At 47.2% G+C, this 23,120-nt stretch overlaps 1 protein-coding gene across 1 annotated transcript in view; it reads right to left on the bottom strand.

Annotated features, from left to right (window-relative positions):
- Positions 1 to 23,120, bottom strand: part of LOC123761329 (rho guanine nucleotide exchange factor 10) — a 335,115-nt gene that overhangs the window by 269,312 nt on the left and 42,683 nt on the right. The window contains exon 2 of the mRNA XM_069312182.1: positions 4,897 to 6,317. Within this exon, the coding sequence (XP_069168283.1) occupies positions 4,897 to 6,298 (1,402 nt within the window). The 5' untranslated portion in view covers positions 6,299 to 6,317. The remainder of the gene's footprint in view (positions 1 to 4,896; positions 6,318 to 23,120) is intronic.

The following is a 23,120-nucleotide window of genomic DNA, read 5'->3' as shown; positions in this document are numbered from 1 at the left end:
TAAGTACACATACATACACACTAGGGGGTACCGGGCGTATCCCTAGTCTATCTGTCTCCTCCCCCGCCCCCTCGCCCCTCTCTCCTCTCTCTCTACAATTGATCTGCTGATATTTTGACACCAAATTTATATTATAACCCAACAAATAACTTAGACTGTAACAAATTTTCTTTTAGCATCAGGAATGCAGAGATTTGTTGTTATAGCGTAAACCGTGTGATTGATAAACTCCACGTTATTGACAAGCCATATTTCACATTTTACGCCATGAAACTGTCCTAGGGGTGTATATAATATTTGTTAAAACAAAACCTGCCTATGTCTGATCCGAATCCCAAACTATTCACTTCCTTGCAAATTTGGGTGAGACTATCCCCAAACTTTCTGGTCTCCAACTTTGGACGTACAAACAGACGGACATTTTCTGACACTATCTGTTTAAGATTCCGGGGATCAATGGACCCGTGGCCCGGTCTTTGATCAGGATTCCTGGTCTGATGTACCAAGCTGACGGATGAGACAGAGCCTGGTTAATCCGGTATCCTTTGAAGGTGCTTGTCGAGTTTTATTTTGAACACTGCGAGAGGCCTGCCAGTTATGCCCTTTGTGTGTGGGAGAAGACTGTTGAAACGTTTTGGGCCTTTGATGTTAACCTAGTTCTCTCAACATTACTATTACACCTCTGCGGGGCTATTTTGCACTTCCTGCTATGCCTTGTGGTCATGATGGGCCAGTATATAGTATAATTATTATAATTATAATTGTATAATTAAAATATTTACTTTTTAGTTTAAATTCACAACGTTTCGAATACTCATAAGTATTCACCATCAGGTCTAATATACATGAAAATCGAATTAAGATTTAACAATGAACTTTACTGAAAATATGTTTACATTCGTAAGAGACGAAAATGCCACTAGTATTAAACACGAATACACGAAAAATAAAATACATATATATCTATATATCTCTCTTTCTGTTACACACACACACACACACATATATATACTGTATATATATATATATATATATATATATATATATATATATATATATATATATATATATATATATATATATATATACCTTCCATTAAAAAATCTTGCTTTTTCTTTTTAAATTAAAAGATATGAAACCTTGGGATATGTACAAACAAGGAAATAATGACCAACAAAACCAAACTTAGCATGTAAAATTATCGACTTTGCTTCAGTATTAAAGCTTGCTTGTAATTATACATAAAAAAGTTGTAACACTCACCAAACAGCACTTGTGTGAGAGTATAAAGAGCGCGATGTGTCAGAACCCGCACCTACCTCACAATCCAAGAAGAGAAAAACACAAGACATTTTGACATTTTCGAGGAAGTCAGCAAGAGGTGAGCCAAACAAACATCCCCTCCTTCTTAAGGAAGGAATGACAATGTTCCAAAGAAAGGAGTTACCAGAACGCATATCTGGTATGAGGCAATGCCTCCACACAGCGGTGAAGCCATCAATCAGCTGTTGATTGTAAACAAATGACACGTGGGTGATCGTCAGCTGGTATAGCAGAGTGTACCCAAAAGTTGCCAACCAAAGAAAATGCAGCGCAACCACATTAGATATCAGATACTCTACTGTAAATCCTCAAACATAAACCACCGTGACTAACACTGTACGAGTCTCAACCACACTAACAAACAACAACCAGTGATACGTATATATAAATATTTTGTGTGTGTGTGTGTGTGTGTGTGCTATTTTGTTCTAACTTCCACCCTCGTCGCGCTCTCTAATTTTCATCATCGCTTCTTTGTCAATATTTTCTATTGCTGTTAAATCTTATATTAAATCACAAAATCCACGTGATTCGGATATGCGTAAGTTATCCACTAGGAAAATGAAACTAAAATTCCGAACGTTTTCGTGTTTCACCACTTTATGAAGGAAATACAGTATTTCCAATACACTCCCCGGCCAGCCGACTCCCTCGCTCCCCGGCCAGCGGACTCCCTCGCTCCCCAGCCAGCTGACTCCCTCGCTCCCCGGCCAGCTGACTTCCTCGCTCCCCGGCCAGCTGACTTCCTCGCTCCCCGGCCAGCTGACTCCCTCGCTCCCCAGCCAGCTGACTCCCTCGCTCCCCGGCCAGATGACTCCCTCGCTCCCCGGTCAGGTGACTCACCTGGCCCAGATAGCGGGGCGTGACACACCTGGGCGCCGCGTGGACCAGGTAAGATAAACCAAGGCACGTAGAGAGGCGTAGCTGCAGGCTCATCAGGATATTAGAGGAAGATATAAATAGGTGATGCAAATTAGGCAGTTTAGAGGACGGGAACAGGCAGCTCTTGGCCAATTAGTTCACTCGTGGAAGGAATGGTGGGAAGTGGATCAAAGAACAATGTTATACTATATCAAGACCAGTTGGGGAATAAGCAAATGGAAGACAGGAAATTGGAACCAGGGTGGCGAGGCGTCGGAGGTAAGTTGTGGATGAGCAGTTAGGCAACCCGTACGAGTAACAAACAACTGGAGCCTCAGGGTGTTTAGTGTGAAGGGACAGGTGGGTGAGGAGAATCAGTGAGCTCGATAGAAAAGTTTAGGGAAGTATGGACCAGCTGGAGCCCCTCTAATCAAAAACAAAAGCTAGTTAACGAGCAATCAGACATTTTGACTTGGTAAGAGAGTCTCAATTAACAAGCCTGCCACGGAGAAAGCCAGGTACTAACACAACAGTTAAACCAAGCGCTTTTAAACTCGGTTGGAGTAAAACATCTGTAACCTTTCTCTAATGAACGATGCAACTGTTTAACCCGGAAGTTATAATGTCTTTTGGAAATGGTTGTAGAGGCTGGTAATGTCCGAGAAACTAGTGTGGAAATGCATATCAATGAAACGGGCACTGAAAAAAAACTTCTTGGACAAGAGGTTTCAATGAGGAAAGTTGTAAACAGAAATACAGAGTGTGAGGACGTGAGACCGAGACAGATGTTCCGGTGATCTCAGCCAGATGTAGAACAGATTTTTAGTAGTGGAAGCGAGGGAGAGTGAGGTGCAGTAGTCAGTAAGGGTGTGGTCAAAGGGAGTGAGGTGTAGTAGTCACTAAGGATGTGGTCAGGGGGAGTGAAGTGCAGTAATCAGTAAGGGTGTGTTCTGAGGGAAGTGAGGCGCAGGAGTAGTCAGTAAGGGAGTGAGGTGCAGGAGAAGTCAGTAAAGGTGTGGTCAAACTCACAAGGGGGAAGCAGGGCGGTGTCAGCAACCTGGCTGGTGGTCAAATTATGTGTGACTGATTAGATGGAATCTCTGAGAAAATCAGCAAAGTCCAATGTAAGTAAGCTTTTCTCTTATTCCAGCATTATGAGTATATCTAAGTATTATGGGTATATCTGTAGTATACGTTTTGACTGTTTACTTGCAAACTAAATAAATTAGAGCAGTAATCAAGAATTACTTTTACTGTCATTTTCCGGTGATTTCCCCTTCTGGAGTAATGGTCCAATATATTAACAATTACCAATTCCTTTCCTTGAAGTAATTTATTTTATTACCCAAAAATGCTTCCACCATTGATTTAAATTCATGCCATCAAAAATTATACATCACTGAAGAAGCAGGGTAACTAGCGAAGTACAAGGATGTTCAATGCGAGAAAGTTGGACTCTAAAGAGTAATTAATAAAATTATATATCAATTACAGGTACTATTATAATTATACGTCAGTCAAGAAGCAAGAAATTTGTTAACATGAACAAAGAAAATAGCTGTTACATTAAGAAGATTTTTCTCCAAGTGTCTTATGTCTTACAATGAAGCTACCTTCTTCTACCGTTGTTGTTGTTGTTTTACATGCAGCTACTTTAAACAAAAAGTTGCAAGTTGCAAATAGTATGGCGAGACTGTAGTGGACTTACCTGGCACAGGAGCGGGGCTAGTAACTATTCTTCTACCACATAACTACTTCAGTGAGGGACGGACTTATCAAGGTGTCATTTCCCGCTATCTACGAGGCAGGAATTGTCCCGGTGAATAATTTACCTGAATAAACATTTAATTTTATAACTTAGGATCAGATTAATTATTCGGGAAAGAATTATGGAGTTAAATGCCAAAGTCAAGGAAAAAATTAATTAAAATCTCGGCCCAAGTTGTAATTGGCAACAAGGACGGGGGAGGAGGGTCAAAGTGAGAGTGAGTTGTGTAATATACCACCCGGGTACTGAGGGGTGATCGGCCCACCCGGGTACTGGGGGGTGATCGGCCCACCCGGGTACTGGGAGTTATCGACCCACCCGGGTACTGGGGGTGATCGACCCACCCGGGTACTGGGGGTGATCGGCCCACCCGGGTACTGGGAGTTATCGACCCACCCCTGACATTTCCCCATCTATCGGTAACCTCACTTTTTTTTATATTACTTTCCAGTGTGTGGAGAGCTGGTGGGCCACCCGGCTCGAGCTTCGTGTTGGGGCAGCACCACCACCTGTCACTCACAAGGCTGGTGTAGCACCTCGCGGGGCTCAGAAAGCTGATTGTTCTCATGTCCTGGATATGCATCGTCTCCCAACTAATCAGAGATGCTGTGAACGTTGCTGAAATGTAATGATGAGTTAGGGCGGATATAAATTGGAGCTGCCTCGTATCGAGCAGTAAGCCTTTAGCGAATTCCTTTATTAGGTCTTCAAGGTAAAGTAGTTATCAGGAGAGAGCGCTAAGCCATTGCGACAATATAGCACTTATAATGAATTTTGGGACATGATTTTGTGATTGATAGGATGAAAGGAATGGTGCCCAACCACTTGGACGGTCGGGGATTGAACGCCGACCTGCAAGAAGCGAAGTCGTCCCTCTACTATCCAGTCCAAGTGGTATTTTCTTAATATGACCCACTTCCGGACATAAGAAACAAAGGACTCACCTTTCTTGGAGAAGTTTGGGAAGCGCCATCCTCTCTTCTCTATTTTCTCCCTCACGCCCCCGAGCCTCTCCTTGAAGCCTCGGCCCCGCCCGCCCGACGGCCTCCTCATCAGGGCTTCCTTCAGGTCCAGGGACTCACACTTCACCAGCCGTCCCTTGTTCTTCGGCGACTTCTCAGCGCTCTCCTCTCTCTCCTTGGGCGAGGACTTGCTTCTCTGAGACGACCTCCCGAACCCCCAGTCGCTGCGGGAGCCGGAGACCCTCGGCCGCGGGATATCATAGTTAGGAGGGTTCGGTTCACAGGAAGAGTCCGAGGCGGACACTGTGAGTCCTGAGTCCGGTGAAGCGGCGCCGTCTTGACCGCTGGGTCTGATTAGCGTCTCCACGTCTAGGTTGAGCGCCGAGAGGACTCGCCGGTGACCCGCACGAACACGCTCGTACTCGTCCATGACCTCCTCTACAAGCGAGCGGCGCGCCCACGTGTCGCGCCAGTTTTCGGGGATCTCCTCGTAGATGTTCTCGGAGGTGAGCGACCCGCCGTAGCTGTCGGAGTCGTCCAGGGCGGCCCGGGCCAGGATCACGTCGGCCGGACACATGATCCCCTCGCCTGCGTAGGAGTACACACCATCTTCCTGTTGTGGCTTCTGGTGTTGTGGCTGCTGCTGCTGCTGCTGTGGCTGCTGCTGCTGCTGCTGCTGTGGCTGCTGCTGCTGCTGCTGTGGCTGCTGTTGTGTCTGGTGCTGCTGAAGCTGTTGTTGTTGCGTCTGGTGCTGATGCTGAAGCTGTTGGTGCTGCTGCGTCTGGTGATGAAGCTGTTGGTGCTGCTGCGTCTGGTGATGAAGCTGTTGGTGCTGCTGCGTGTGGTGGTGTTGGTGGTGGTGAAGCGCGAGGAAGGGGTTCCCGGCGGAGACGGGTTGCGGGGTGCACAAGGCTTCGCGGGAGCCCAACACGACACGCTGGGCGTCTTCCTGCTGTGGCGGCGCCGCGTGCGGCTTGTGCGGGCACGCTGTGTCCGGAGAATGAGTCCGCAGGAAGCACGGGTCTTCGTCCCACCTTGCCGCAGGCGGCGGGGCCAGCGGCTCCCGCTGTCCCATGAGTGGCATGGACTGATGACCATGAGGGTGGTAGTGAAGGCGACGAGGAGGGGGCAGGGGCGGGAAGGGAGGGAAGGTGTGGTTGTGGGGTAGCCGCCCCCCGGGACCCCAGTAACCGAACCCCTGCTGCAGCGACAGTGGCCCACTCACCCTGGCCAGGAGCGGGCCACCCTGCGGCACCAGGGGCCCAGGATAGTGGGTAATTGGGCCGCCATAGTCATGGAGGTGGTGGGCGGGCCGCAAGCGGGGCGGGGGCGAGGCGTAGCGGGCAGAGTAGATGGCGAGCTCGGGGCCCGGCCTGCCCTCCATCACAGCCGCACCATCGCACCTGCGGGAGATCAGTCAAGAAGTAAGCAACAGTAGTCCTGGAGACACGGCATCTTTGTACAATAGAATCTCTGAAATGTTACGTATCAGTGAGACAACACTGCGGCTCTGCAATGGGATCGAACCCTTATCCCTGGACGTCATATCCCGTGGGAAGACCAGGGATGCGGGTTTGATCCCATTACGCTGCCTCAGTTTCTCAGAACATGTTTGCTAAGGTAGTCACAATGGCAGGGCCAGCGAGCGGCCTGTCCCACCATCACCGGAGTGTCTCCTGTTTAACACAACAATTTATGAATATCTCTAAAAAGACCTTTTATCCTTTAAGAATTATTTTATACACATAAAACATACAAAATATAATTAAAAATATTACAAAGTCTAGTGACAGAAGTGCTAACGATAAGAATAATAGCAGTGACAGTAATAAAAGCTAATGTAAAATATTATATAAATCAATATTAACAATAATGATCAATAATCGTTATTTTCATCGTTAATGCTGGAAGCCAGCCAGTGACTGGGCCAGGTGTATGTAACTGGTGTGAGTGGTGCTCAGTGACTGGGCCATACCATAAAATGAAGGTTATAATGGCTAAATTAACAAGGTAGATTTAACATTTACTAACAAACCCATCACAGAGTGTGACAGTAAATTCAACAAACTCCAGCCCAAGAACAGTACGTGGCTCAGTCTCACAAGGAACTGTTATGCACCGTAAGTCTTGATAATCCACATCCAGCCTGAGTACGGTATAAGGTATAGTCATGTATCGTTATTCCTTATCATCCTCACTGACGACACAGACAGCAACGCAACTCACAGTTCCGTGCGAACCTTCACTTACGACACCAAAATCAGAATAAAAATGGCCTTAGGGAGACAGAATAGTTGTGAACCAGTTACAGTTCGTTCAGTGAACCGGTGCATTCCTCTGTGGAATTAGCCATTAGTAAAGGACTTTTATGCGCTAATTCATTTATGGGCATAATTAGCCATTATGCGCCTTTTCTCAACGCATAAGTCAACGCTGTTTAAATGTAAGGCGATAATGTAAATAGACCTATAATTATCATAACTTTAGCCTTTTTATCCAACGTCTGAATTATTCTGCATACTTACTGATCCGAAACTACTGATCGTACTAGGTACAATAAATTCTTGATGCCAAGCCCCCTACTAACTGAAACTCTACTTAAAGGCCAATTCGGAAGGCAAGATCCAGTTACGGTCGAACGGTAGCGATCATCGTGACTGTAGCAAAAGTTCCCGGGCCGAGTTTAGCATAAAGAGGTACAAGACTTCTTGCCTAAATTTGGCCTTAGCTCAGACACGCCGTTGATCTCGATAGCATATGCAGAAGTGATCGGTGCAATTAAGAAAAAATTACATGTCCTAAAGTATACCAGAGCTAATTCCTTGTGAAAACACGCCCGAGACGATCTTTAATATATCCACTGTGCAGCTGGAAGTGGAGTGATGCAGCGGGTGTTCCAGGGTGTGACGGGATGAGGTAGTACAGTGTGTGACGGGAGATGGTGGTACGGTGATTGACGGGTGTTACGGGCACGACCTACAACGATGCTAGGCGGAGCAACGGGAGAGGATGGGCGTGAGGCTCCGAGCCACAATGAAACTTCACGGCGGTGTCACTACCCTGCCTCATTAGTCAACGCCCCTTTCCTTCGCAGCACAACCCTTTCTTTCGAAACACACGAATAGGTTCGAACCCTCATCACTGCTCCTACAGATTTTCACAAGCCCCTTTCTTTCGCAACTTATGCCCCTTTCACAATACACGCCCTTCTCTTAATACACTCACGTATGATGTAACATTAAACAACTATAGCAGACACAATTACATTATAACAACGCCATAGGCTTTAAATCTATCAACACCATAGGCTTTAAATCCATCAACACCATAGGCTTCAAATCCATCATCAACATAGGCTACTAATCTATCAACACCATAGACTACAAATCTATCATTTAATCTATTCTTATACAGAAAATATGCCAATTACTGAAAACGGCGATGGGTCATATTTTACCCAAACCCCCCCCCCCCTGTAGTTTTCAGGGGGATTTTCGCAACTTATGCTCATTTCGCAATACACGCCCTTCTCCTAATACACACGTATGATGTAATATTAAACAATTATACTAGACACAATTACATTATAACAACGCCATAGGCTACAAATCTATCAACACCATGAGCTTAAAATCTATCAACACCATAGATTACAAATCTATCAGTATCATAGGCTACACTCAATATGAACACAAAAATATTAACAAGATTGAATTAGGTAGTCTATATACATAATACAGAATGTGTGTCTATCCGAAGTAGGAGTCCAGACACTTGAAGTCCAGGTGTCTGGGGCCCACCCAACTTTCACACACGAACAATGGAGGGTGGGGGGGGGGGGAGGGGGATGTATGTAACTGTCATAGTGCCAAGTGTAACTCTTATACACTTGGCACTTGTGTCGGGGTCAGTCCAAATGCCAAGCTTTATGAAATATCGTCATTTTAAGTGCACCCCCCTCCTCCCTTCCTGAGATTTTAATAAGGTTTGAAATATAATTACGGGTTATGAAAACTGCAGTTCTGATGTTGACGCCCGGTGTTTTTCCCGGATGAAAAGGTGGGATGGGGGGAGGGATGGGAGGGGGTAACCGGTGTAAGAGATGGGTAGCAGGAAAGAGGAGATAAGGGGAGAGAACGGAGGGAGGAGGGAGGGGAAGGAGGGCGGGGGAAGAAGTTGGAGTAGAATAGTGGAAAGGGTAAGATTGTGAGATAGGGGTGGAGAGGGAAGGACATGGGTGAGAAGGCGATGTTGGGGGGAGAAAGGTGGAGAGGGAAAGAGAGATGACAGTGGTTGAGATTTAGAGAGGGGGAAGAGAAAGAGAAGGAGGGCGAGAGACCCGGGGGCAGCCGGGTATTCTACCTAGTAAGGACTCTAACATTATTTTGTCTCATTATTTTATATATACATTTGTTTTGTATTGCGAACCAATCGACATTCCAAGTACTGTATGTCTACCTTCCCTCCACACCGACCTCCGCCCCGCAGGAGGCTGTTGTTCCTGCTTTAGATTCAGCTACTTGGAACAAAAGTTCCAAGTATCACTGGCTATGGTGAGCCCGTGGTGGACTTACCTGGCACAGGGGCGGCGGGGCTGTGCGCAGGAGGTAAGCAACACCTGGCCAGGACTGCCGTGAACTCACTGAGTCCGCTACGCTTTACCTACTGCCACCGTCACCCAGACAAGGAGCTGGAGCGTGAGAGAGTTCCCTGCTCCTCACAGAGCCAGGAGGGGGGAGTGGACAGTCGCTGCAGGCAGGGGGGAAGGTGGTGGGGGAGATAGGGAAGGGGTTGGGGAGTACCTACAGCCAGTGACTCAACGAGTATATGTTGAGCGCCCGTTAGTCTAGAAATTCTCACGATTATGGCAACTTTTGACGATTCACACTTCCTAAGCTGAGGAGTAATGAACCAATGGGCAGTTTAGATACAAAATACATTTAATAACTTGAAAGAAAAATCATGCTCATTATAGTCATTATAGTTACATATTGTACTAGGCGTTCGTGTGTGTGTGTGTGTGTGTGTGTGTGTGTGTGTGTGTGTGTGTGTGTGTGTGTGTGTGTGTGTGTGTGTGTGTGTCCACACCTAGTTATTGTACTTACCTAGTTGTGCTTCCGGGGGTTGAGCTCAGGCTCTTTGATCTCTCGTAATAGTAAAGCTTGAAGGGGTAAATAGATTCGAGCTCAAAGCTCGAATCAAGCTTCAGCTCTTGGGGCCCCGTTTTTTTCAGATGTCGATCGTCTAATAAAATGATTACCGAACCAAATGTCTTTAATCACATTTGTTTTTAAATTGTGTGTGAAATTGGCGTCTACCTCGTCGTTATGTTTTCCATTCGTCTACTACTCGTCTTGTGGAAGAATCGTCTCACATCTCCATGGCTCATCTGTGACTCTAGTTCCCATCCATGTCGTCTCGCTCTGGTGCTGCTCGTTTTCTACCCATTTTCCATTCTGTCAATTACCTAGGTACTTTATATCCTTTATATCTCAATGTTTACCCGTAACGTCCCCTCCCTGTGCTTGTCTGTCTGTCTGCCTGTCTCCAGCTCCCTCCACTCCCCCCCGTCTGCGGCCTCCTGCTCCCCGACCTGGCCCGCATCACGTGCGGAACTCTTTGATTCTTTCATTATTCGTTTCTTCACATCAAAGACTTTCCTCGCTCGCTGGTCCCTCAACCCTCCCGGAGGCGCTCACCTCACTCGAATTTACATTACCGCTGTAATCACAGAGACACGGACCTCTATCATTGTGGGTGTGTGTACTCACTTTGTTGTGCTTGCGTGGATTTAGCTCTGGTTCTTTGGTCCCGCCTCTCAACTGTCAGTCAACTGGTGTACGGATTCCCGAGCCTATTGGGCTATATCACATCTACATTTGAAACTGTATATGGAGTCAGCCTCCACCACATCATTACTTAATGCATCCCATTTGTTAACTACTCTGACACTGAAAAAGTTCTTTCTAACGTCCCTGTGGCTCATTTGGGTACTCAGTTTCCACCTGTACTCACCTAGTTGTATTCACCTAGTTGTGCTAAAAAACTGTGTGTGTTTGGTGTTTATCATTTGAGCCTGCGGTTGTCTGATTTACTGACTCCCGATCTATTTTTCTCTATAATATCTACTACACACATTGTGCTCTCTCATTCACTCTCACTTTCTCTGTCCCTCACGCGCACCCACAAGATTCCAGAATACTCTGTGCGCGTTTTTGAGAGAGAGAGAGAGAGAGAGAGAGAGAGAGAGAGAGAGAGAGAGAGAGAGAGAGAGAGAGAGAGAGAGAGAGAGAGAGAGAGAGAGAGAGAGAGAGAAAGAGAGAAAGAGAGAGAGAGAGAGAGAGAAAGAGAGAGAGAGAACAACAAAGTTTCCACGAGGGGTCAGAGGTCAAGGTCAGTGATGCTATAATTCTGGCCACGTTGATCCAGAGACGTCTGCGCATTGACAGATTTTTTGTACTTTTAGTCAATATTGGCGCTTGGTTGCTTGCCTCCCTGCCTTTGTCTTCTCTCAAAATAGGAAAGTGCAATGACCGTAAACTAACAATACTTTTGTTTTTGTTAATTTACTGCCACTGTCTCTCACTCCCAACACACACACACACACTGCATCACTTTCACTGCCATCACATTTCTCCACTCACTCTCGCTCTCTCGTATAAAAAAAGACCCTCCCAGAAACTTCCTCATCCCCCTCCCAACATCTCTCATCATCTGCACTACGCACCTCTCACCCTGACCGAATCTTTCCCCCCAACCTCCCCATCTCTCCCCGTCATAACCAGCACCCATAACACCCCCTCTCCCCATGCACCAATCTTCTCCCCCACAATACCTCCTTCCTCTCCCCATATCCAGGATGCTGGCTTCTCTCACCCCCAACATTCAATATATTCACCTTTCAACTTTTTACAAAAAATTGCATACTAACAAAAATGATGGCAGAAAGGAAGAGAAAGAGGCCATTGTTCGCCACGCTTCTTTGAGCTGGACAAAGACGGGAAGGATCTGGCGGGTCTCGAACGGGGAGTTTGTGGCCATCTCCAATGTTTTACGAATATTTGTGTTTTTGCCTCTGCTATGGGCGAGGTATTTTTTTAATGATTTTGTGAGATGGTGTCAGTTCTGGTTTGTGATCCATTGGGGAGTTATTGGTTTGCCTGTGTCTACCCGCAGGTTAGCCTTGAAACGACACCAGCTGCCGCTTGTAGTGTCGGAATGACCCCAGCTGTCCTTGCCAGCGTTTAAAGGACGACAGATGCTGCTTACTAGCGTTCAAACGACGCCGGCTGCCGCTTGCTAGCGTTCATACGGCGCCAATTGAATTGAAATTGAAATTGAAATAAGTTTATTGAGGTAAAATACACACAAAGGGATGAGGTAGCTCAAGCTATTCTCACCCCGTTCAGTACAACGTGTTAGTACATACATAGACACACATCACAAACAATAAACCTGTTACCAATTGTCGCTTCCTAATTGCAATAACGTTCTTGCAGTTGGAGACCAGGGCTCTACTGTCCGGGGCTCTCTGTCGCTGGCTGATCTTAATCACACTAACCCTGAATAGTTAGGACCTTCCACTGTTGCCGGTGATGGGACAGGACCGTGCAATACCACTCATAGTGGAAGGTCAGGTCCATACAGTCCTAATGGCAGTGAAAGTTTAGGATCAAACAATGTTACTGCTTTACCTTGAGAAAATAATTCTTCGATTCTCCTAGCCTGGTCCGAGGACACATTTATATTTTTATTGTAATAAATTGACCAATAAGCTGTTGTTGGTAGCGACCCGCATGCTAACAGTCATCATAACACGCAAACCATTCATTTCCTGCGGGAACTTGTCCAATACCCTCTTGAAGACTTCAACTTCGGTTCCAGCAATATTTCTTATACTTGCGGGTAGAAGGTTCAATGTTGGCGGACCTCTGGTGTTCACACAGTACTAAAGGATACATCAAGGTGAGGACGTATACTCACACATTAATATTTAAACTAATTCAAACTCTCATTTTAATTAATTCATTCTCTTTCTCTCGCTCACCCTTCCCCCCCCCCCCCCCGCTCACTAAGTCCATGGCAAACACCAGGTGACTCACCAACACGCCCTCAGACCTCAGGTTGCTTGCTCACTCAAGTCAAGTTGGCCGTGATGGTGTTGGATGGTGTGGTGCTTGGTGATGGGTGGCGTCTGGTAGTGGTGTAGGCAGGTATGGTGTGGTGATGGGTGGAGCCTGGTAGTGGTGTAGGCAGGTATGGTGTGGTGTTGGTGATGGGTGGAGCCTGGTAGTGGTGTAAGCAGGTATGGTGTGGTGATGGGTGGAGCCTGGTAGTGGTGTAGGCAGGTATGGTGTGGTGATGGGTGGAGCCTGGTAGTGGTGTAGGCAGGTATGGTGTGGTGTTGGTGATGGGTGGCGCCTGGTAGTGGTGTAGGCAGGTATGGTGTGGTGATGGGTGGCGCCTGGTAGTGGTGTAGGCAGGTATGGTGTGGTGATGGGTGGCGCCTGGTAGTGGTGTAGGCAGGTATGGTGTGGTGATGGGTGGCGCCTGGTAGTGGTGTAGGCAGGTATGGTGTGGTGATGGGTGGCGCCTGGTAGTGGTGTAGGCAGGTATGGTGTGGTGATGGGTGGCGCCTGGTAGTGGTGTAGGCAGGTATGAAACTTACAAATCAGCAATTATAGGGCAGTGAGGTCTAGGGCCCGCATCGTTATCATTTCCATCTAGTCTATCTTTAGAATTCCTTGTCGAATCAGCCCTTAAAGTTGTGGATGGAGGTGACTTCCACATCTTTCATCGTATTTCACTTCTTGGCCACATGTAAACGGTCCGTGTATTTCCTTACACTTCTTTGACTCATTTGTGTATGTCCTCTGGAACCTACTTTCTCACAATTTCATGAGACAATGAAGTGTACATGTGTACGAAGGTCTACAGTGAGAGGAGACAATGTATTGTACATTGGTTGATGGACTGGTTAACCAGTTCAACAGCCAGGAGGTCTGGTCACAGACCGGGCCGCGGGGACCTTGACTCCCGGAATCATCGCAAGGTTATCTTGAGATCTTGAGAGGATTTCGGGGCTTAGTGTCCCCGCGGCCCCGGTCCTCAGTCCTGTAGCAGCTGTCTAACTCCCAGGTACCTATTTACTGCTAGGTAACAGGGGCATCAGGGTGAAAGAAACATTTTGCCCATTTGTCTCTGCTTCCACCAGTGATCGAACACGGAACCTCAGGACTACGAATCCGAAGCGCTGTCTACCCAGCTGTCAGGCGCCCAGGTAAGGTAAGGTACATAGGTAAGGCATGAGTCCAAAGACTCGTGCTCCTGTACCCACCACGGCGGGTAAATGAGTGTGCCACAAGTTACCAAGCAGCAGCATCAGAGGAACACTCGCGGGGCGGCACCAAGCACAGCTGGGAAGGTCTGCGCGGGAACTGTTGGGTTTAAATAGCTGCTGCTTCGCGCGGCCCAGTTGATCCTCTCTTATTTATTCTCATGTTCTTGATAATGGCTCAAAGGAAAGAAAAACGGGCATCAAAGGGTATTTGTGGCCTTAAACACACACACACATTGACAGTTGAGAGGCGGGACCAAAGAGCCAGAGCTCAGCCTCCGCAAACACAACTAGGTGACTACACACACACACACACACACACGCGCGCGCGCGAGCACGAAGGAGTGGGATGGCGTGTAGACACTATATAAGGATACAGAGGCAGGTGTGGGCGTGGCAGCAGAGGGCTGGTGGTGACCTTACCGTCAGTAGGTCACCAGGACGGACCAGGGGGTGAGGCTCAGCTGTCCTCGTGCCCCAGGCTACCAACCTCCCAGGTGGACCTCACTTATTTCCCTCTCGTCTCCACCAACTTCTTCCTTCCAGTCCAGGTAGCTGGGTGGGTGGGAGGGTATTGGAGGGAGAGTTATGGGTGTGTATTTACTATTTCTGCCTGCTGAATCGAGTTATTTGCTCTTGGACCCCGCTTTTCTAACCACTATTTTTGTCTCTGTTATGTCTGCTACATATATTTCTCTCTAACACGCGCACACATTTGGCAGCTGCTACGGGCTGCTGTGGGAATAATAGGAAATGACATTATTGCAAGTTTTAGATCTTCGTATGCAAAGAGAAGAACTATAGACATTTACATGCCACAGAGTCTATCACAAATTAAGAAAATAATTAGAAATAGAACAATGCAAAAGATGTACAGTGATCACAACACAGCAGTTGCAACATCAGGATCTGCGGGTTGGTACAAGAATTCAACCAATTACGAACCACTTATTTTGATGATAGGGAGCAGTAGAGCAACAGAATTTCACTTACATCACATCAGGCTTGGATACCCATGTGGTGCATGGAGAAATAGGCTTACAGGTTCCAGAAGATGAGAGGAAATGTCAGCACTGTGGAGAAATGCCCGACAGACCACTGGAACATTATCTGACACAGTGCACAGTTACAAACCCAATAAGATTTCAACAGAGCAGAAAAAGTTGTTAAACACAGGGGCAAAGTCTTACTGAATCGACCATATGAGTCATAAATACTCATACTCCGCTTAAGTAAAACAGAAACAAGCAACACTTAGTGGGCCAGCCAGAGGCTTAGGGTGAGGAATATTCCTGCGCAAAAAAAAGAAATGCTACGGGATGCTTCCTGGGGATGTGTACTCACCTAGTTGTGCTTGCGGGGTTGAACCTTGGCTCTTTGGTCCCGCCTCTCCACTGTCAATCAACTGGTGTGTGTGTGTGTGTGTGTGTGTGTGTGTGTGTGTGTGTGTGTGTGTGTGTGTGTGTGTGTGTGTGTGTGTGTGTGTTGTGTGTGTGTGTTGTGTGTGTGTGTGTGTGTGTTGTGTGTGTGTGTGTGTCCTGTGCACTGGCACCTGAGTGAACTCATCCAGGAGAGGTCAGGAGGTCAGTAACTTGCACAATAACTCACAGAGAGGCCATGGCACGCTCTGACTCACTTCGTAAGCGAAGTTTAAGAAAATTGAGTGAGGGGCCTTCAGGAACAACGGGAGGTGGATGACATGTTGCGGTGGGTGATGTGGTGTGGTGGGTGACGTCGTGTGGTGGGTGACGTCGTGTGGTGGGTGACGTCGTGTGGTGGGTGACGTCGTGTAGTGTGGTGTGGTGTGATGGGTGACGTGCAGTGTTCTGTGGTGATTGATGATTGTTGTCGCTGGCGACGGATAGTTTATTGTGCACTCCATACTCATCCTATGAGCAGTAGCGCAAAGAAAGATTACAGAGAGCATCAAAGGTTAAAATCATGGATGATGCGGTACCTTGTTACGTTGCTGTTGCCTGATGATGCCTCTAACTTGCTTAAGTGTCTAAGGTAAGAAGTATATTATTATTGTCTTGAGCACCCTCACCAACCAGTACATCTATACTCGTTCATTTCCACAGGTTTCAACGTGGGAGGTAATCAACAGGAACTTGTCGTCGCCTCTTGAGGTTTCATCGACTGTCCCTCGGCTTTCTGACCGTTTATCCTAACGTTATGAAGGGCGACTTTTGAATGACTGCTCCAATTCCTTTTTCCTAGGTTTCTTACTGCAATTACCATGGCAGTAATGCAGACGAGAAGTCACAATAACGTGGCAAAAATATGTTGACCAGACCACACACTAGAAAGTGAAGGGACGACGACGTTTCGGTCCATCCTGGACCATTCTCAAGTCGATTGTAAGACTTGACTTGAGAATGGTCCAGGACGGACCGAAACGTCGTCGTCCCTTCACTTTCTAGTGTGTGGTTTGGTCAACATGGCTGTAATCTCTGCTTGCGTTGAGGAAGCATAGTTCTCAATACGAGTCGTTTCTTCACTTGGTCCTGAAAGACACTATTCCTTTCAAAAGAAACGAATAATACCTTTCAGAGGTGCGAAAAGCATACAATGTATGATTTTCCATCCTTGCTAAGAATTATTAGAATAAAAATAAAAGTCTGAAAAATATCTCATTACGGAAGATTGATTTCCTTGACGAATTTCGAGGAACTGTCCTATTGAGGAGAATAACATAGTTGTCTCCACTCACTCGCTGGTCAAGGTCATGTATCATCATAATACAATGTTTTCTTCACGATTATTTTGTACAAAATTATACAGTTGATAACATAATTAATATCAAATTACTCTTAAAGCACCGAAATATAAGCGACAGTATATTCTTATCTCCCTAAGTGAAAGGCTTGAGTAAATAGCAGCCATGTCTGTGTGAGGGAACCAACACAACCGGACGGAAAGGGTTGGGCAGGGCACGGTTGGGGAATGGAAGAGAAGGGAGGGAAGGGAAGGGAAGGGAAAGGAAGGGAAAGGAAGGGAAGGGAAGGGAAGGGAAGGGAAGGGAAGGGAAGGGAAGAGAAGGGAAGGGAAGGGAAGGAATGAGAGGACACAGGATAGGCTCCAGGTGACCACTGCCAAGTCAGTCAACAGGTCTCTCGTTGCACCGGGCGATGGATAACGGCTCACATGCGGGGAGGGAGGGATAGAGGGGGGAAGGGAAGGGCGGTAGGGTGGAAGGGACGGAGGGAGGGACGGAGGGAGGGAAGGGAGGGAGAGAGGGAAGGGCTGGAGTGAGGCAAAAACTGGACAAGTTCCAGGTGTTCATTGCCAACTAAGTCAATAGGTCCCTGGTTGTACATGAGGGATAACGGATATCGGGAGGGAATGAATTGTAACGGGGGGTGGGGGAAATAGCTCTATGTATGTATTAACCTAAACCAAACACTTTTACAGTGTTACATCTCCCCTTCTCCCCGAAAATAAAGTTTTTGCAACACTGCTAAAGCAAGCTAGCTGTGTGCGACAACTTTATTAACGAAAAGAATACATCCTAGCTAAACAAATATACATCACCCTACTCTAAAAAAATGAAATATATAGACAGACGTCCATTGTCTCTGGCTGGGCGACGTCACTGCTTGGTCTTGTAGATAATCCTGTACCACATTTCTTCAACACAACTGCCTCCGTCGCTTCTCCGTCGTTAACGCACAACAACACTTGGTCAACCCGAAAGCCGTTACTACTTGAACTGAGCACAGGACCGTGGAATTCGGTTGTCCCAGCTGATCTGTAATTGGCCCTACGTCAGTCACCATGAGAGACGTATATTGGGGTTCTTCACAGCTATAGGGACTACAAGTTTCGAGACCTTCATATAGTTGCCAACAGTAGAAATCCCATCCTACTCTTCTTCTTCCCTGTTGCTCCAGCACGCCTCCTTCAGAGAGCTGCTTCTGACAGCCACATCAAGTCCGCATGACACAGGAAGAATCACTCAACAGAGCAACATGCTTGTAGGAGGGGCGGCCAGTTAAGGCAAACGATCCTGTCTTGCAATTACGCTCCATGCAATGATGCTGACACCAGCAAGGGACACTAGGTATCGTGTCTCAGCTTGTCTTATCTTCTTCTTTCTTCTCTCTTCTTTCTTCTCTCTTCTTTCTTCTCTCTTCTTTCTTCTTTCTTCTCTCTTCCTCCTCCCATGGGTCTTTGACAAGCGACCTGGGGTCCATTGGGGGTCTGTCCGTCCTGGGGTCCATCCTGGGTAGACCGATGTTGGTGGGACAGACTGGAGTCGTTGTTGCTCCTCTTCCATCATTACTGGGTCGTCTGGGGCCGTCTGCAGAACGACCTGGGGTCCACTGGGGGTCCGTCCGTCTTGGGGTCCACTGGGGTCCGTCCGTCTTGGGGTCCACTGGGTAGACCAATGTTGACCGACCGAGAGGGCTGCATCTTGGGGTCCCCTGGGGTGGTGGTGGTGGTGGTGGCCCTGACATCCAGGTAGGGGCTGGTCGTCGTGGTGGTGAGGAACAGCCGTGAGTGTGGTATAAGGCAGCCGTCTCCCTCTTCTGTATGTGCGTCTCTCCTCTCTTCTGGCTCCCACCTGTGAAATGAACAGAAAGGCGACAATACGTGTTCCCAAGATGTTTGTGTGACCCTGTCGTTTGTATAGGGTTACACAGTCCTATCATACCGCTCTCCTCCTGGCAACAACTACACTTCAATTTTTAATAATTCAATTAACTCTGAATGATATTGACTTGGTGGAACATAAAACAGTAACAGAGTAAAGTTAGAGAAGAGAGAATAAGGTCATCACTACTTTTAACTTGTCACAAAAAAAAATCAACACTAATAGACAAAACACTAGCCTAAACTTAACTGTACCGTTCCTAATCTTAAGTACATAATTAACCATTACTCCCACCCTTAACCTACAGCCACCTACGTGACCCAGAGTGTTTCCCTAGCTTCTCCGCCGGTAAACAACTCCCAAACTGTTGTCACCCCTGTGACCAGACTATCTAACGTCGAGCGTCCCCAACGTGAAGTCTACTGACATACTAGTCCACACTAGCATGCTGTACAATACCAGTACACCTCGGGTTATTGCGTTCAAATGGAGTAAAACAGTCGATCGCAATAATCTGAGCAGAACCACACTTAAACTACTTAAGAACTACACCTGCCGCTCCCCAACTGACCTGGAGACCAGCGGTGGCTGGGTGTCCCCGTGGGACATGCGAGGTCACCTGTCACACTCAGCTGACCTGCACTACCAACACCGCTAAGTTCCCAAATCGCCAAATCTTATTACTAACATAAATCACTACACACGCAAGTTCTGGTGAACATTCCCTGAACTACACAAAACTCACAAAATCACTAAACACAACAACAGAGAATCACCATCTCCTAACCTGAAAAAAGCTCGCTAAATCGCGAAAGTAAAACACCTGTCAAGATCTCCCTGATAGCGCCTGAGCGGCAAAAGACACGTGGGACTGAACAATGTTCAAAAGAACACCAACATAAACATTGTTCAACACCGCTGCCATCATTGTAACGGGGGGTGGGGGAAATAGCTCTATGTATGTATTAACCTAAACCAAACACTTTTACAGTGTTACAGAATGAATGAATAAATGAATGCCCGAATGAAGGAATAAAAGTGAGAATAATCATAAGCAGTAAGAATTGATTGATTGAATGATAATGTGTATTTGTATGCTAGGCACCGCCGGCTTGATAATGACGGCTAGTAGTATCTATCAATTCGCAGGTGCTGTGTCAGGCAGATGCTCTTCGTCAGCACTTACCGCTTGCCACACTTAAAAATGGGTGGCAATACCGAGTCCTACCATACACTCGTATATACAGTGTAAAGCTACAGTGTAAAGGTACAGTGTGAAACATAAAGTGTGATGAAACCCATGTATTAATATTCAAAATTTTCACACTGAAGTACAGACGACGGAAGAAATTCTCTTCTACATGACTTCATGACACACCTCACAAGTCTGCTGGACTGCCACACTTGTGGGTCTACCCCACAAGTCTGCTGGACTGCCACCCTTGTGGGTCTACCCCACAAGTCTGCTGGACTGCCACCCTTGTGGGTCTACCCCACAAGTCTGCTGGACTGCCACCCTTGTGGGTCTACCCCACAAGTCTGCTGGACTGCCACACTTGTGGGTCTACCCCACAAGTCTACTGGACTGCCACCCTTGTGGGTCTACCCCACAAGTCTGCTGGACTGCCACCCTTGTGGGTCTACCCCACAAGTCTGCTGGACTGCCACCCTTGTGGGTCTACCCCACAAGTCTACTGGACTGCCACCCTTGTGGGTCTACCCCACAAGTCTGCTGGACTGCCACCCTTGTGGGTCTACCCCACAAGTCTGCTGGACTGCCACCCTTGTGGGTCTACCCCACAAGTCTGCAGGACTGCCACCCTTGTGGGTCTACCTCACAAGTGTGCAGGACTGCCACCCTTGTGGGTCTACCCCACAAGTGTGCAGGACTGCCACCCTTGTGGGTCTACCTCACAAGTCTGCAGGACTGCCACCCAACCGGACACACAAAAGCAGAGGTGGAGATAGCTCCACCAGCTTATGCATATAATCAGTACACAACCCAGAACCTGAACAGATCCTATTAGACATATGAACTACAAATGAAAATAACGATGGGATCGACTCCCCAGGAAGAAGAAGAAGTTGAAAACATAACTGTGCACATTACTGGGGCGGCTGGACCACAGTTTATATAGCAAATGTTGTCCGGAAGGTGGAAGTGAAGGGCTCCTTAACATACAGACGCGTGTAGGCCTTGTGGCGAATAAAACTCACATGATTTGAGCAGAATAATTTTTTATAATTAGGCTAATTTGGCCAACAGTGTGAAATATAAGAAGGAAGGATGGAAGGAACAAGGAAGATAGTGAGAGTAGGAAGAGACGACGAAGAAAGGGGGTTAGATGGAAGAGTTGGAGGAGTGAGCGAAGAAGAGCAAAACTGGAAATGAGAAAGAAAAGCAGGAAGGGTGAAGAAGGGCACAGTGCTGGCCCTGTCACTCCAGTGTCTGGGTGGAGCGGCGGTGTGGTTTGACCTTACCGTGTGTGCTGGAGGCGGAGTGTAATACTGAGGGAGAGTAACAGTACTAGCCCCATCCTTACACCCTCCCACACACCTCTCCTGCCCCTTCTGTCTCTCTCTCTCGCCAACACTTGTCCAGGGACAAACTCAGCACTCTTAGTCATATTACAGTTATATAAAACTTCTTCCAAAACAGGACAAAGAAAATCTTGTTTCCTAAATATACTGTGTGGGTATTTCACCCTTAATAGTGTGGTTCCCAAGGGCTCAGTACATGTACACACAACCTAGACGACTTGGCACGACACGTCACGTACCAACATGAGAAGTGAAACTTGAAACAAAAATTTAATTCAACAAAATGTCGTGTCAGGTCACTGATTTTTGAGGAGCCTATTCTCCTTAAATGCTTGGTGGTCCCCAGATAGGGGACGGGGCGAGTGTAGTGAAGGAAGAGAAGGAGTGAGGGAAGGATGCATATAGGGAAACACGTGGACGAAGGAGAAGGACGGTCAGAAAAAGGCAACATGTGACCTCTCTGTTTCCCAGCCTCAGCTGGCCCTGTCTCCTCTCAGCTGGCATTCTTCCTGCCAGTAATCTCGTTCTCCCCTCTCACTGCCCCCACCCCAGCTGTGTTGACCTGCACTCCACACCTGCACTTTACATCTACATGAAATTTACCTTAAATGTACATGCAGTTTACTTGTGGCCTGAATCGAGTTTTCCAACTCTTGAGAACTCGGCCCGAGGCCACGTTACCATGGTGGTCGCTTGATCTGCCAGACTGATCCGGATGATCTGATTCTTTCTCCGTCAGGAATCTGTTGAGCTCCGTCTTGATTGCTTCTAATGTTGCTAGAGAAATATTTTCTATACATGTTGGTGGAAAGCTAAAGTCTTTGGAACCTCTGGTGATGACATGCACTGCACTCTAAGAATGGGAGAACTGAATAAGACGACCTGTTTATGTGGAAAGAGTTCAGGACCATAGGGTGGGTCCAGGACGAGGTGGTCACGCATGGAGTGGGTCCAAGACGAGGAGGTCACGCATGGGGTGGGCCCAGGATAAGGTCACGCATGGGGTGGGCCCAGGACGAGGGGGTCACGCATGGGGTGGGTCCAGGACGAGGTGGTCACGCATGGGGTGGGTCCAGGACGAGAGAGTCAGACAAGGGGTGGGTCCAGACCGATCAGATCCAGGTTACTGGTGTCATCCTCGTGTAGTCACCAGCCAACAGCCGGGAGCAACTGATCAAACACAAGATTATGTTGATAGTTTGACCCAGTGAGCAGCAGATCAGAAACAATACACCTGGCGGATGTAGGATTTGAATAACACAGCTTGTGTGTGTATATACTTTGTACTGCAAGAGGAGGCTCTGGGAACCATCAGGGCGGGCACATCCCACCAACCGCAAACAGACATATTGTCGTTAACAGAAAGGCAAAAGAAAATATATACTTATATATTTCGTGCGGTATTTAGGTGTTGAAAAATAAAACAGGTCTATGCGTTACTCAATGGATATTCCCACTCCAAGGTTCAGTCGCCTGCAGCTTTACCACGAGACAATGAAAACAGAAGACAAGGAACGAACGGGGAGAACTTTCTCCAACTTGCTGACTACATCCACAGTCCCGTTACAGTAGCGGTGAAATTTAAAGCTTTAATATAAGAGAGCAATACATCTCCCTCTCCACGTGGACCGCACTCTGACTCCACTCCAAGTACGGATCTGCGTTTCTGAAAAGCATTTTCTCTGATGGTCTCGAGTGTAAAATTATTAATATAACACGTGATGTAAAGCC

Source organism: Procambarus clarkii, chromosome 7 (assembly GCF_040958095.1).
Source record: "Procambarus clarkii isolate CNS0578487 chromosome 7, FALCON_Pclarkii_2.0, whole genome shotgun sequence".
NCBI classification, from domain to species: Eukaryota; Metazoa; Arthropoda; class Malacostraca; order Decapoda; family Cambaridae; genus Procambarus; species Procambarus clarkii.
Note: the sequence above shows the minus strand (reverse complement) of the source record. Positions and strands in the feature narration are given on the sequence as shown.